Below are 16,895 nucleotides of genomic sequence, written 5' to 3' on the forward strand. Positions count from 1 at the left end.
CCTGTGCAGCATCAGTTGATAGCGGAGAAGGTTGGTGTTGTTGTTGGTGCTGCTGGTGTGCCTGGTGCTGCTGGTGTTGGGGCTGATCGTGGTGGGATTCTGAGGACCAAGGTGAGAGAGTGTAAAGGGCACCCATGCTGATGGAATAGATGGCAGATGATGTAGAGATGACAGAAGCATTCTGCCAATGGTAATGAGGTCAGACTGGATGGAGACTTGTGTAAAACTTGCAGCATCCTGAATCTGTAGTGGAAATGCAGTTTAGAGAAGCTAGTGGTTAAGGGAACATTTCTCAATGAGCCGGGAGCTTTGAGTTGACATTTGAAGCTGTCAACTCATCAGCTGATTCAATGGCCACTGACCTCCCGCCTCAGCTTCACAGACGGGGTCTAGGCACAACGGGAAACCGGTGGACAACCTGTCAAATCCAAAATGCTGGGACAAAACCACTGATAAGTGACTGTAATGATTTTAATTGCCTCCCCCGCCGCTGCGTGTCGGGTCTGCTCAGCGCTGACAGACCCGACATTTGATAAAGGCGCATGGCAGTGGGTTCACAGCGGGGTCCCGACCCACTGGGGGAAAAAAAACATTTTCCCACACGACCCGCCACTGATCGTGCCCACTGATCCCCGCAAAATCCAGTTCATCATCTTTTTAATGTCTCTATGATTGTTCTCCCAGGTGTGCTCGCAGCTGCATCCTGGAAATTAATCCTCAATTCCTGGAGACTTGCAGGCAATCCTGGAGACTCCAGGGCAATCCTGGAAACTCGCGGGCAATCCTGGAGGGTTGGCAACTGTAACGAGGGCCCATGTGTAAGACATGATATCCAGTTCATATCACAAGGGGGATCATATTGCTTACACCCTTAGGTCATGCAATCATATAATTAGATATTGGACAGTACAGGCACAACCTTAAATGTAAGGTATTTGGACTATTTACAGGGGTGACCAGCACTGCTGTAGCCAAAAGAATATTTAAGGCAGGCCAGAAACCTGTTAACAGTAACACATTTTCATTTCCGTCCACAGAAAAGTGATGAAACTAAAATTAGTTACCCGGAGCAAAAAGATCACCAATCAACAGGATCATGTGGAGCATGGACCCATTGGGCCGAATGGGCCGAATGGCCTGTTTCTGTGCTGTAAATGCTATGCAATACCATGTAAGATTAAATACTTTTTGCATTTTAGATATTTTAAAATTATTTTGCTTACTTAAATTATCTCGTGCACTCAGTTCCTTAGATGTATATTGCTATAAAATAATTAATACATTTCTAAATTGGGAATTGTTCAGAAAGTTACACTGAAATCTAAAGCTCATGTCATCATCTTGTGCATAAACATGTGTGTTTTCTTCATAATGGCTGGTATCTGAAAGGACATAGGAACAGGAGGAGGCCATTTAGCCCCTTGAACCTCTTCCACCATTCAATTAGATCATGGCTGATCTGTACCTCAACTCCATTTACCCAGAATTGGAGCGAGCAAAGGATTAGCTAACCAAATGTTAGATATCATTTATACATATAGAAATGAGGAAAATACAAATCAGTCTTTGCATCCTATTTTACTGTGTATAAGATGTTCATGCCCTTTAATGAATAAAAATAATTCATGCATCTGTTCATATACTTTATTTTGTAATATTTGAAAACTTCTCTCACCCCCCAAAAAGTGGACTGCATTTATTTTAATCTATCATATATATAATACCCCATATTATTTTAGTTGGTTAATATAATTGAATAGCATGCCTTAATATGACAAGCCATATGACAAATGTAAATGGTGGATTTCTAATTATTTGTCACATCAACTCATAGGCACTTTATTCTTTTCTCTCATGTGTTGCTGTTTCTTCACAATGCACCTGACATTCAGCATGTATTTACTACCCTGTATATGAACAATTATGTTTAGCACCTAAGGTATGATATAAACCTAGCAAGCTGAATATTATGCCTTCTCAACATTCAAATCACATTCTCACTGACCTTTGCAGACAAGAAGATATCTATCCCACAGTGAATCTGCACAGATGTAACAAAATGTCAATCCCTTAGCTCCATATTTCCTATTGTAAAGATGTGACCCAGTCCAGCAATAAATTCAGGGTAACCGTATCTGATGTAAATTACATTCGATAAAATTTGAATAAAATTAGAGAGCAGTAATGCACTTTGAATTATCAGGCGGTTTCAAAGGTTAAATTTTTCCTTTCTGAATTTCCTCACGACAGATAGAACTTAAATGAACAGTTGTTTATGTTTCCCGCTGATTAGCTGACCACATTAAGAATTGTTGCCTAGGTAACAGTTGCTGAAGGGTGGAGAAATATTAACTTACCCTTGGGTCCTTTTCCAGATAATACTTATGTCGAATGCTGCGTCTTTTTCTGGCCTTCGGAATGCCACTGTGAGTGAAGTGATAGAGTCCTTCTGCAAATGGAAGCTGTGGTAAAATAGAAAGTATTTGAAGGCAAGCCTTTGGTATTGCAGAGAATATTCTGAATGTTTTACATGCCACCTTCAATCGAGAATAAATGTCCACATACTTTTTAATTTCACTTTCAAACTCTTTGCTCTGCACTAAGTGGGTTTTGTGCACCAGCTCCTTGTACTGTAATCTCCAGAAAATACAAGACCATTACAAAATGGTTTCTATTATACTTATAATATGTAGATGAAGAACATCCAAATAACTTATTGCCATGCTACAAAAAAGCTTAGTCTTCCACCAGTTAAGTGATTGATAAAGTTGTACTTCCTTGCATTGCATTTCTACCTTGATTATATCATTCTTTCCATGGCCTAAAGAAGATGGAATTCTTTGAGCAATTGTCTTTACATATTTAATTAGTACAAGTAGAGAATGTTTGTATTAGGACATAAAACTTGGCCAGGAAAAGCAGCAAACCAGAGGATTGGGAGCAGTTTAGGATTCAGCAAAGGAGGACAAAGGGATTAATTACAAGGGGGGAAATAGAGTCTGAGAGTAAGCTTTCAGGGAACATAAAAACTGACTATAAAAGCTTCTATAGATACGTGAAGAGAAAAAGATTGGTGAAGTCAAGCGTAGGTCCCTTGCTGTCAGAATCGGGGGAATTTATAATGGGGAACAAAGAAATGGAGGACCAATGAAATATATACTTTGGTTCTGTCTTCACAAAGGAGGACACAAATAACCTCCCAGAGATGTCGGGGAACATAGGGTCTAATGAGAGGGAAGAACTGAATGAAATCAGTATTTGTAGGGAAATGGTGTTAGGGAAATTGACGGGATTGATGGCCGATAAATCCCCAGGGCCTGATAATCTATATCCTAGTGTACTTAAGGAAGTGGCCCTAGAAATAGTAGATGCATTGCTGGTCATCTTCCAAAATTCTATAGACGCTGGAACAGTTCCCATGGATTGGAGGGTAGCTAATGTTACCCCACTATTCAAAAAAGGTGGTAGAGAGAAAACGGGGAATCATAGACCGGTAAGCCTGACATCGGTAGTGGGGAAAATGCTAGAGTTCATTATAAAAGATGCACTTGGAAAACAGTGACAGGATCGGACAAAGTCAACATGGATTTACAAAAGGTAAATCATGCTTGACTAACCTACTGGAATTTTTTGAGGATGTAACTGGTAGAATAGATAAGGGAGAACCAGTGGATGTGGCGTATTTGGACTTTCAGAAGGCTTTGAATAAGGTCCCACACAAGAGATTAGCGTGCAAAGTTAAAGCACATGGGATTGGGGGCAAGGTCCTGACTTGGATAGAGAACTGGTTGGCAGACAGGAAGCAAAGAGTTGGAATAAACGGGTCTTTTTCTGAGTGGCAGGCAGTGACTAGTGGGGTACCGCAGTGATCGGTGCTAGGACCCCAGCTATTCACAATATACATTGGCCCAGAAATTCGGGTCGGGGGCTTCCCGCGGGTGCAAGCCCCCGACCTACACTTACATATCGCGCTGACATTTGAAGACTGGGCCTGCGTGGATTTCCGGTCTGTGGCCCAGTTCAGCTCCCGGCGCGCTGTGCGTGCGTGATCCAGCGGCGTACTTAGTGCGATGAGCCGGCTGGGATCACGTGAGCACTGGGCAACCAATGGGAGTTTACAAAAGTCCATTCATGAGTTAGACATAAGACCTGTCAAACTCATGAAAAGTCCGGGAGCCCAAAACACTACTTAATTTAAATAAAAGTTTTTAAAAATTCCAATAATTAAATTAACTATTAATAACTTTTAAAAACTAATTGAAACAATTATTCAAATTTCTGCCAAAATTTTTTTTTCAAGAAATTGGGTCCAAAAATATACTTACCTTACTGTAAATTCTTTAAAAATAATAAACCTGTGGAAAAAAATTTCTAACTTTAATTATTAGACCACTTACCTTATAAAACGAAGTCCTTACGGCTGCTTTTTACATTCGTAAAAAGTGGAGGCCTGCACGCACAGACAAACCTGTCAAAAAAAACGAAGTTCAACGCGTACCCGCTGCCTCAAACGTCGCAAGGGAACCGCCTCTTAACCCCTTGGTTCAGAGGAGAGGAAATGCCGGTTTTCCGCGCATGCTGAAATCCGGCACTTCCAACGGGCCCACGCATGAGTACCCCGTCCGTACTCACGCGTTGGGACCGGAATTACTGGGCCATTAATGATCTAGACGAGGGAACTAGATGTAATATCTCCAAGTTTGCAGATGACACAAAGCTGGGTGGACGTGTGTGCTGTGAGGAGGATGCAGAGAAACGCCAGTATGATTTGGACAGGTTGGGTGATTGGGCAGATACATGGCAGATGCAGTATAATGTGGATAAATGTGAGGTTATCCACTTTGGTGGCAAAAACAGGAAGGCAGATTATTATTTGAACAGCAATAGATTGGGAGAAGGGGAAGTGGAACGAGACCTGGGTGTCCTTGTGCACCAGTCACTGAAGGTAAGCATGCAGGTGCAGCAGGCGGTTAAGAAGGCAAATGGTATGTTGGCCTTCATAGCGAGAGGATTCGAGTACAGGAACAAGGATGTCTTGCTGCAGTTGTACAGGGCCTTGGTGAGACCACACCTTGAGTATTGTGTGCAGTTTTGGTCGCCTTATCTGAGGAAGGATGTTCTTGCCATGGAGGGAGTGCAGCGAAGATTCACCAGACTGATACCTGGGATGGCAGGAGTGACGTATGAGGAGAGATTGGGTCGATTGGGCTTATACTCGCTGGAGTTTAGAAGAATGAGAAGGGATCTCATTAAAACTTATAAAATTGTAACAGGACTAGACAGACTAGATGCAGAAAGGATGTTCCCGATGGCGGGGGAGTCCAGAACCAGGGGTCACAGTCTAAAGATAAGGGGTAAGCCATTTAGGACAGAGATGAGGAGGAATTTCTTCACCCAGAGAGTGGCGAACCTGTGGAATTCTCTACCAATGAAGGCAGTTGAGGCCAATTCATTAAATATATTCAAGAAGGAGTTAGATATATTTCTTAAGGCTAAAGGGATCAAGGGATATGGGGAGAAGGCAGGGACAGGGTACTGAATTTGGATGATCAGCCATGATCTCATTAAATGGCGGAGCAGGCTCGAGGGGCCGAATGGCCCACTCCTGCTCCTATCTTCTATGTTTCTATGTAAAAAGTACGTAGCATAGTTGAACATTAGCAACGGATATTTTTGGATCAGGCAACATATAAGTTGCTGAAGGATCTCCTTTGAAGTTAGCACCTCATAACTAAACCACAAGTGGAAGATGAGGGACGACCCAAAGTGCGACTGTGGCCATGGCCGGAATTTTCCCGTTGCCGGGCATGTGGGTTTGGGGGTGGGTCGGCAGTAAAAATCCAGGAAATTGCGAGCGTCTCGGGAACCCACTGTCATCCCGCCGCCTTGTGCATTTAGCTCGGGTGGCTTTGAAGGCACGACACGGACCCGATCAGCAGAGGGATGCGACCTAGTTCAAGTTATTAACTGCTTGTTGAGAGACCCTTAAGTGGGTTTTTAACACCAGCTTTTGACTTTTACTGCAGGAGCACGGGATTCACGCAGCTCGGGTACCTCGCCTAGGAAGGGGAGGCGGAAGCTCAGTGGCCATTGGTGAGTCCATTCATTGAGCGCTTTACCTGCCATCTACTACATCAGCATGGGTGCCACTTATAATGTCTCACCTTGGTCCTCAGAATGAGCTCCCAAGATGAGCCCTACCACCAGCAGCAGGAGCCACACCAGCAGCCTTCTCCTCAATGACCTGATGCTCCACAGGAGAGAGGGGGCACCACAGGGCTGCAGCGCATCAGAGGCGATATCCCCCGACACAGGGTATACAGGCAGAGGATGAGCTTCCTCAACATGACTGAGCAGCAGTGCCAAAGGAGGCTCTGGCTATCATGCCAGGTCATCACAGAATTTATAGCTTGCTGGAGCAAGACATGCTGCCCAAAGGACCTGGTGGACACTCCTTACCAGTGGCTGTCAAAGTCACCACCGCCCTCAACTTCTTTGCCTCAGGCTCCTTCCAGCATCTGCAGCAGACATTTGCGGGATCTTGCACTCGGCCACCCACAGACGTATCACCCAGGTGACCGATGCCATGTTTCACAAGTCAGCCAATTATATCAACTTTACCACTGATGAGGCCAGTGTTACTGCGCTTGGCTTTGTGGCTCTGGCTGACTTCCCACAGGTGTAGGGCATCATCGACTGCACACATGTGGCCATGAAGGCCCCCCTCATCACCCAAGAGTGTTTGTGAACTGCAAGGGCTTAAACTCCCTCAAAGTGAAGCTCGTCTGCAACCATAAAAAAATCATCATGCATGTGTGCGCCAGATTCCCTGGCAGCTGTCATGACTCTTTCATCCTGCACCAGTCCATCCTCCCTCAGCTCTTTGCATCTCAAACAGACTTACCAGCTGGCTGCTTGGAGACAAGGGCTATCCACTGAAGATGTGGCTCATGACACCCTTGATGACACCAAGTACTGAGACAGAGGAACATTATAATGAGAGCCACATGTCCACCAGATGCATCATAGAGCAAACAATAGGTGTGCTGTAGATGCACTTCAGATGCCTTGACAGATCTGGAGGAGCCCTTCAGTATGCACCACCCAGGGTCTCCAGAATGATCATCATTGGCTGCGCGCTGCACAACATAGCGCAGCAGCGAGGATTGAAGCTGCAGGAGGATCAAGGCACAGAGTGCACAGCCTCTTCAGAGGAGGAGGAAGACGAGGAGGAACCTGAGGTGGTGATGGCACCAGCAGCGGCGCACATTGCTGCCCGGGAGACCTGGATGGCCTCATCATGACCAGATTTACTTAACTTGCTCCAGTGCACCCATTTGGCTGCTACATGCTGTACTAGATCCACCCCACAACACCATAAAGCATCCCTACAATGAACAAGCCATTCCTCTTACCCAAACCCCCAGTGCTCGAGGTTAAGTAATGTCTCACTATTCACTCCAAGCCACTTCCAAAGTAGCAGGCAAAAATGGACAAGACCAGATGGTGGTGCAAATAAATACATTTATCTGTGTCATCAAAAGAACTGAAAATGGACACTAACATTTTTTCATATGTAAAGGAATGAGCCATACCTATTCAGAAAAATACACCATCCTATGAACAGAATTCTGACTTTATTAAAACATGAAAACTGGGTTTAAAAATCTAAAAGCCTCAATGACACAAGCTGTAAACAGAATGCAGGCTTTTGAGATAAAATCGGTTGTTGACACTGAAACAATGGCCCTATTGTAGAAGGGTTGGAGCTTCCAGAAAGTCTGAGCTTTGGAAGGAACACAATAAGATTTACCCAGTAAAATTGTTTTAAACAAACACTTTGTAAACAGGCACATGAAAGAGCACAATGGTATAATGTTAAGGTGTTATAAACCAACACTTTTGGAAACAGAAACACAGAACATTAAAGAACCATATGCCTTCATAAATATGACATCAAATGAAAGACAGGTGACATAAGTCTGTAATACAACCAATTGAGGTAGCTAGGAAGACAATCAAGTACTCAGTTGAAGTGTTTTTAATTTACATGTAAAAAGATACAAACAGAAGACTTTGTAGATATGACATCAATAGATGCATCAAGCAATCACATGGTTTTTGTATTGAACTTGGAACACATAGGAGACTCGAAGTCTACTTACAACCAGCTAAGGTGATTTAAGAATTGAATAGAAGACCTTCGTAAAAATGGCATCAAATAGATACATCTGTTATAACCGTTTTTATGATAAGTTTTGAACACTTACAGAGCAGACGGAATTCTGCAAGCTAACAGTTGAATTGACAGTAAGAATAGAAAGAAGTCAACAGGAAGATGACTAGAGATAATTAGCTTACATCAGCAGAAAACTTCAAATGATATACCACTGAAAAAAGGGTATGAAATATAGAACTTTCAAATAGGAAAACAGAATTCGCTGGAAGGGGCAAAGCGATTCTCAACTTCAGAGACAGACTCTGAAAGCCTACAACTCTTTGAGTCTCAGGTAATAAAGGTATTTGATTTTGGTGGATATCCTGGATTAAGAATAAGAAGTAGAAATGTAAAAATCTAATGAAGTTAAGATTTGAGAATAAGGATCTCTGAGAATAAGAATTGTAAGCTATTTGTATTTTGAACTGTTAATGTTGTGACTGAATCACCAGCTGTTAACTACATGTTGGTTCTTTAATAAATCTATATATTTTTAAAATTGTCTCACATAGTACTTCTGTAACAAACTCGTGAACTCAATCTCTGTACACTCTTTGGTGAGGAGTTGCAGAATTCTGGGGGAGTTTTCCGGACCCTCATAATATCCGGAAGGTTACAGTCTAGTTAAACTTATTAAAAGTGCTATCTGGAGGACGGTAACATCTTCAAGTCATTCCTTTCCTTTAGGGAGAGATAGCCTGAACCTTTAGACCCAATTAAGCATCTTATAGGATTCGGCTATCTCTAACTTTAGTTGAAGGTGAACGTCTGGGGAATACGCCTGATCCGGAGTAGCCCGAAAAGCACTCTTTTCTGAGTGCTTCTATGAGGTGCAACCCCTGTGGCTTCAACAGAGGTAGAGGCAGGCTGCTCACTTCCCTGCTGTGACTCGTTCGACACTTGGTGGATGTCCTCTGGGTTTTGGAGCCTCTGAGGGCCCTGCCAAATTCTGCTCCTCCTGCAACTGTGCAGAGGCAGACTTGGCCATCGCAATCTGAGGCAGCATGTGGGGCTCTGATTTAGGGGGATGTAACAGGGGAGAAGTGGGAGCGCTTTGAGAAGAGCCCCCACTTCCATGTCCCCTCTCAGCATCATCCCTCTCATGGGCTACCCGTATTTCCCCGCTAGCAAGGAGCTGGAAAGCACCTTGCTGCACAGCAGTGGGGTGATGAACGCCCAAGTCTATGTTTATATCCCTCCTAGAGATGAGGTATATGAGCGTCTGCCATCTGTTGTCCACAGCTAGCATGTGTTCATGTAACTGGCACATTTGCTGCTCCATGCAAGTGGCCATCCTTTCCATGGATCAATCAGTACATCATCGCCATCGCCTGCAACATGGTAGTGCTCATGTTGGAGATGGACTCCTCCATTCTCTGCACATTTGCAGACATTGCCAGAGCCTAATGCAATTTTTGCCGCCCCTCCAAGATCACCCTCTTTCTCGCTGGCCCCCGAGGCTCAGCATCTCATGCAACTCAGCAGAGCTTGGAGCGTCCTGCGGCCTTCAGCGAGGAATCTCCACTGCTGTCCCTGTCAACACCATCTGCTCTTGCTCACTTGTGAAGTGTGAGACACTAGGTGACAACACTACTCTATCTCGCACAGGACCCATCGAGGTGTGCGTATCTGTGCTGGTGCTGGGTGCACTTGGGTCTGCTGACGGTGCGCCCTCAGAGGCTGGAGGTTCCTCTGAGGAGTCATCTTCCTCCTCCGGCTGGACAGTGGAGGAGGGCACTTGATGGATCTGTGGGAGAGTAAAGAGATGAATTAGAAGTGTTATAATAAGAACGGGTTATGTTACCATTATGCACATGATGACATTTCACTGGCTGCTGACATCAGTAACCATATGAGTGATTGCTGTATGCCATGTGGCTGTATGAGATGTAATTCTATCACCAGGTTGCTGGGATGTCCCCCTCTCTCCGTCTCCCACCGCCAGCAGCTCTGCAACTCTCGCTATCACCAGGGCCCCCTCCTCTGCTGGAGTCAGTTGCCTGAATACTGAAGGACCACCTCCGGTTCTCAGCCTCACCCAAGTATTCTGGGCTCTTTTCTCCTGCAAGGAAGGAAAGAAGAGAAGTTGGAGTGAGAGTGATGGAATGAGTGTAAGGAATGGATGGGTTACATCTGTAGAGGGTGACTATGAGGGAATGGGGTGACAAATGGCCTTCTTCTGTGGTGTTAGTTGTTATGATTGCATTAGGATGAGGGTGAGTGTCAGGGTGGTTATTCAGATGGGGATGTGAGTATGTACATAGAGAGAAAGTGATGGGTGGACCTGCAAGGTATGTTGGTGTGAGGAATGATGTGAAGGCAGAGTAATGGGGATGTGGTGACAGGCACATCAGGATGAAGGTGAGTGTGGCATTGCACTCACCTTTCCTGACTTCATGAGACCATTGAATCATTTCTTGCACTGGATCCAGGGCCTCCTGACCACATCCCTGCTGCTGACCTCCTCTGCTATCTCCAACCAGGCCCTTTTGGCATCTTTGGGATGTCTCTTGCACCTATCTGCAAGGAACAGGACCTCCCTGCATGCTGTCACTGCCTCCACCAGAATATGCAGGGATGCATCAGGAAATCAGGGTGCAGCCCTCTGCCTTTGAGCATCTATCATTTAAAATGTGGAACATACTCAGATCTTTCTAGTTCACCTTGCACACACCTCTAGCAACCTTCAAATGAGTTGCAAGGCTGCTTTAAATATCGGCGCTGGAAACGAGCCATCGATGATGTCATCAGACCCATTCCATTTAATTGGGCCAGGAAACACACGACTGCTTTAAGTGGACCCATTAAGTTAAAGTCGCCCTGAAGAACACGCTTAGTGCACCATCGTGTTCCGGACCCGCTATGCGGCCCGCAACTGACCCGACTCCACGGTAAAAATTCCGGCCCATGAGTCCCAGATCATGGAAAACATCACATCAACCTGCCCACTAAGATCTGTTGCAGGAGGCACCTCATTTCTCCACTCGGTATCTCAGGAGGCCATCGAATGGACAGCCAAGCTAGACATCATATTATAAGCTTCTCCCATCAGACGAAAGCAGTATATCTAAACCTCTCCATTGTATTACTGTAGCATATATTTGTTCTACATGCCTAACACCCATACATCTTATCCAATGCTCTGAAATGGACTCTGAATGTTTAAGGCTTTTCACATGAGTGAAGGGTATCTTAGCTTTAGGTATAAAATGCTCCAATTACAGTGTGCAATTGTCATAATAAAGCAGACAAGAGGATTGATCATATCTTTAATAATTCATCAATTGTTTCTGTTTGAAGCGCTAACTCAGACAGTGATTTAGTTCTGCAGTATGCACTTGAAAAACACTAAACAGCGAGATTTTGCTGGGCATCTGCTTGAATAATGTTGACATTTTTTCCGTTTTACCCTCTAGTTGCACACATACTGAGTCCTTTTTTTTCCTTCTGTCAAAATTAGACTTTTTTGTTATTCTAAAAAGATATATTTTTCTTGGCGGTAAATTGAGGACCTTTCCACCAACTGTATCCCCACATTTGCAAAAGTTTACTTGTAGATGCCTTTAAATCAGGCTCTCAGTAGTTCTCACTCTCTCAGATGTCTCATTGCATCATTTATTCCCTCCTGTATATAGCATCGATTTGTCATTATTTATTTTCTAGTTAGTGACTTGACTTATATGAAAAGGGAATTGCTTATTCCCTTTAGCTAGCTCATTTCAGTTAATAGCTCATTTTCAGTTTGAGTGATATTTCTCCATTTCTGTTTCTATTAGAAACAAGCATTATAACACAGAAGGAAGACACTTGGCTTTTCTAGCCTGCCCTGAATTTACCTCCCCCGCCTTTGGAGGTTGGTTTAATTTGTCCCACGTTCCTGCTTTCTCTCTAAACACTTTGCTATTTTCTTCCCACACCCTTTTATATTCTCCATTAAGTAATTGTCCAGAACCTTTTTATTCCTGAAATCGATTTAGCATAGATCAGCACTTGTGGTAATGCATTCCACATGCTGATAACAATGCATGAGAAAGCTTCTTCTATTCTAACCCTTTATGTATTTATGGTGGTCCAATTTGTGCAATCATTTTGGGTCAAAAGTGATGTAGATTTCGTATAAAGGGTTGGAATTTGGAGCGTAAGTCTGATACACATCCCAAAATGCATGCTGCAATCTGGTGGATCTGGGTCCTGGCAGAAGATGCGCCTGCCCTCTGAAAGTTGCCTGCACGACTTACCAAACCAGGAAATGATTGTGTTCACAGACTTTGACTGTCCACAAATTTTATCTGAAACATCAGTTTTTACTGGAGCGATTAGAAAAAAACTTTTCTCAGCTGTGCTGCTAAAAAAGGATTCAACAAACTGCTTTTCAGCAATTTCAGCCAGACGAGTTCTTTTTCTTCTTAACCTTCTGTCACGGAGCCCTTATCAGGGCCATTCATATTTATCCTCATGATGGAGACATGCAGGAGCAGGAGGAAGAGAAAATGAGAAAGGCTTACCAAAAGAGAAGTCTAATTATGGGGTTTCCTTTCACCAGGTCTACAGACCACGCCAGTCCCTTGACAATGTACCAGAAGAGACCTGCTTAAGGAGCATAACGGTTCATTGGGGAGGCGTTATATTGGGGTACTGTAAATTTTTTCCCTTCAATTATTTATCCAATTCTCTTTTAATAGTTACTATTGTATTTGCTTCCTCCACTCTTTCAGGCAGTGCATTCCAGATCACAACAACTCGCTGCGTTAAAAAATGTTTCCTCATGTTGTCGCTGGTTCTTTTGCCAATCACCTTAAATCTGTGTCCTCTGGTTACCAATCCTTCTGCCACTGGAAACGGTTTCTCCTTATTTACTCTATCAAAACCCTTCATGGTTTTGAACACCTCTATAAAAATCTCCCCTTAACCTTCTCTGTTCTAAAGAGAACAATCCCAGTTTCTCCAGTCTCTCCACAGAACTGAAGTCCCTCATCCCGGTACCATTCTAGTAAATCATCAACTTAAACTAAAGTGATGGCAACCAAAGTTCAGTTATTAAAATTATGACAATGCTATCTTATGATCATGAATGCAAGAAGTTAGTATGGATTCCTGGTACCACAGTCACTGCTCTTGATCCATTTTGATCTCATGGTCACTTTACTGCATCTCATACCAGTATGTTGAATATTTTAATGCAATAATTGTTTAGTGTGTATTCATTTCACACAATCTGGGTTTCAAAAGCCTGAAAACTGTAGGAGAACGAAACCACTGAGGATAAGGAGCTCTACAATGTTATGGTTTTGGGAAAGAACAAGTTGTGTATGCCTAGGGTATGCTACCTGAAGGAAAATGAGCAGGAGCCTAATCAATGTGTCTTGATTTCAACACAGCGAAGATGCAGTAGAAGGAAGATTATGCAGGCTGGTGTAGTTAAAGCTAAAGAGGAACAAGGGTCAAAACTTCAAGGGAGCACTGATCATAGTAGTAATTGAATTAAGCGGGCAGAAATGATGCAACCCCGATTTTAACTCCAGGTGAATTCCTGCTCAGGCCTGAGTTAAAATTACAGTCGGGTCTCAATGATGTCATCGGGCCACAACATGCAAATGTAAAGAAGGACCCTGTTGGCTCCGGGCACGTGTCCTTGCTGCCTGCTCAGGAGAGTAGGTTAAAATTTCAGATGTTGCAATCATGGCGGCTTTTGGACAGGTAAGAGCCAAGGCGATTTTAACTGCCTACCCGCCAGGTTTCTGCTGAGCGAGTAGGGTTAAAATCGTGAGGGAGACAGAGAGAGAAATTGAGATTGATTGGAATCTGGAGAGAAATCACTTATCAGGCAAGAAGATTTTTTTCTTGAATCCTATCTAGGAGTACAAAAGAGATGCTCAATGAGTCGTGTCCAATATGGGAACAATAATCAAGTCTTGGATGGACTTGGGATTTATATAAAGTTTGGAATTGTTGAGAGGGAAAAAAATCATTGCAGAAAAGAAGGAAGAAGTTAGGTCAAAGAAGATAATGAGGCTAAGAATGTTAACAGATGAAAAAGAATTATACACAACTTATCTGGCTGACAGATGCTGCATCCTTTCAACCATCATTTCCCAAACTTGATGCACTAAGTAGGGGAGAGAATTGTTTGGGGCATCAGGCCGTTAAGTGTGTCTCCTGTCCCGGAATCCTTGCAATGCCTGACTTATAAAATTGACTTTCCTCGCTCTACAATACCCAATTCTACAGCAATTGTGCCGAATAAATAGGTGGTTTGGCTTTGCCAATGCTATCTCTGGTGCTTACCTGCCTGATTACAGTTCACAGCTGATAACAAGAGTTAGTCATTCTTTTTAATTGCATTTGCCTAATGTATTGGAGATACGAGGCTGATTTTATGGTTAGTGGGCGCAGTCCTATTGACAAGATTCCAAATTGCAGGGATTGGGAAACTAAGGCCGCGATTCTGCCGGTGCTCAAAGGACGGGTTTGGAGGCGGGTCAGGGGTTAAATCCGAAATGATTGACGGCGGGTTCTGAACCTGCTGCGAACCCACCTCCATGCCACTTTCCCAAGTGTCATGTCTGCGATTTAAAAACAGATCCAACACCAAGCGACGGTTAAGAGATTAAAAGGCTCTTAACTGCTTGTTGAGTGCTTGTTTAGAGCTATTTTGACACCATTTTTCAGTTTTCCTCCTTTTGGGTCGGGTTTCACAACATTTGGAGAACACACCTGGTAAGTGTGTCGGGAACACCAACGAGCTGGAAACTTCACAGCTGCAACTGCAATCTAAAAGCAGCACTCTCAAATCTGGTCAGTTTCAAATGTCAGAGGTTTGAACAATTTGGGAGACACATTCTGTGTTTAGGCTGCAAGTACATGGTGTTCACTCTATATTCACTGTCACCTGCATTGCCGGATTTTAAAGAACATAAGAACATAAGAAGTAGGAGCAGGAGTAGGCCATACGGTCCCTCGGGCCTGTTCCGCCATTCAATGGGATCATGGCTGATCCGAACCTAGACTCACGTCCACTTCCCTGCCCGCTCCCCGTAACCCCTAATTCCCTTATCAGCTAGGAAACTGTCTATCTCCAACTTAAATTTATTTAATGTCGCAGCTTCCACAGCTCCCTGAGGTAGCAAATTCCATAGATTTACTACCCTCTGAGTGAAGAAGTTTCTCCTCATCTCAGTTTTGAAACGGCAGCCCCTTATTCTAAGATTATGCCCCCTAGTTCTAGTCTCACCCATCAGTGGAAACATCCTCCCCGCATCCACCCGATTAAGCCCCCTCACAATCTTATATGTTTCGATAAGAACGGTGGCATAGTGGTTAGCACTGTTGCCTCACAGCGCCAGGGACCCGGGTTCGAATCCGGCCTCGGGCGACTGTCTGTGTGGAGTTTGCACATTCTCCCCGTGTTTGTGTGGGTTTTCTCCGGGTGCTCCGGTTTCCTCCCACACTCCAAAGATGTGCGGGATAGGTTGATTGGCTATGATAAATTGACCCTTAGTGTTAGGGGGATTAAATACGTGGGGTTACAGGGATAGGGTGGGATATGTGTTGGTGTAGGGGTTACGGGGATCGGGTGGGATATGTGTCGGTGCAGGCTCGATGGGCCGAAATGGCCTCTATCTGCACTGTGGGGTTTCTGTAACTTTCTGTGACTAAGATCGCCCCTCATTCTTCTGAATTCCAATGAGTAGAGGCCCAACCTACTCAACCCTTCCTCATACATCAACCCCCTCATCTCTGGAATCAACCGAGTGAACCTTCTCTGAACTGCCTCGAGAGCAAGTATATCTTTTCTTAAATATGGAAACCAAAACTGTATGCAATATTCCATGTGTGGCCTCACCAGTACCCTGTATAACTGAAGCAAGACTTCCCTGCTTTTATACTCCATCCCCTTTGCAATAAAAGCCAAGATTCCATTGGCCTTCCTGATCACCTGCTGCACCTGCATACTAACCTTCTGTGTTTCATGCACCAGGACCTCCAGATCCCTTTGTACCGTAGCACTTTGCAGTTTCTCTCCATTTAGATAATAACTTGCTCTCTGATTTTTTCTGCCAAAGTGCATAACCTCACACTTTCCAACATTATATTCCATCTGCCAAACTTCTGCCCACTCACCTACCCTGTCTATGTCCTTTTGCAGGTTTTTTATGTCCTCCTCACTCACTGCTTTCCCTCCCAAAGGCGCACTTACCCTTCACTGTGCCACCTCAAATTGTCAGGACACATATGGCAACGATGTTAAATCTTCATTCAACATAAATTTATTCCAACATAAGAAAAGAACAGAAACTACACAATTAAATCTATCAGAACACCCAAGTGAGAACCCTTGTGCTTATTTACGTGTCATCTTTCTCTTACGCATGCTTCTACGTGGTGCTACCCCTGTGGCTTCAGCAGATGTAGAGACAGCCTGCTCACCTCCCTGCTGTGCCTGCTTAGATGCCTTTGGCGGTCGTCCTCTGGGTTTTGGAACCTGTGAAGGCCCCGCCAAAGTCTGCTCTGCCTGCGGCTGCACAGGTGCAGACTCAGCCATCACTGCTTGGGTGCTCATCTGGGGGTCTGACCGAGGAGTTAGCAAGGGGATGGAAGTTTGAGCACTTGGAGAGGAGCCCTCATTTGCATATCCCCTCCCACCATCATCCCTCCCATGGGCCACCCGCACTTCACT

The 16,895-nt window shown here is 44.2% G+C and overlaps 1 protein-coding gene across 1 annotated transcript in view; it reads right to left on the minus strand.

Annotated features, from left to right (window-relative positions):
- pcsk2 (proprotein convertase subtilisin/kexin type 2) overlaps window positions 1–16,895 on the minus strand; it is a 153,955-nt gene that overhangs the window by 108,061 nt on the left and 28,999 nt on the right. Inside the window, exon 2 of the mRNA XM_085981639.1 lies at window positions 2,358–2,462. Within this exon, the coding sequence (XP_085837765.1) occupies window positions 2,358–2,462 (105 nt within the window). The remainder of the gene's footprint in view (window positions 1–2,357; window positions 2,463–16,895) is intronic.

This window comes from Somniosus microcephalus, chromosome 3, assembly GCF_052327205.1.
Source record: "Somniosus microcephalus isolate GS21.2 chromosome 3, FLI_Smic_1.0, whole genome shotgun sequence".
Classification (NCBI taxonomy): domain Eukaryota; kingdom Metazoa; phylum Chordata; class Chondrichthyes; order Squaliformes; family Somniosidae; genus Somniosus; species Somniosus microcephalus.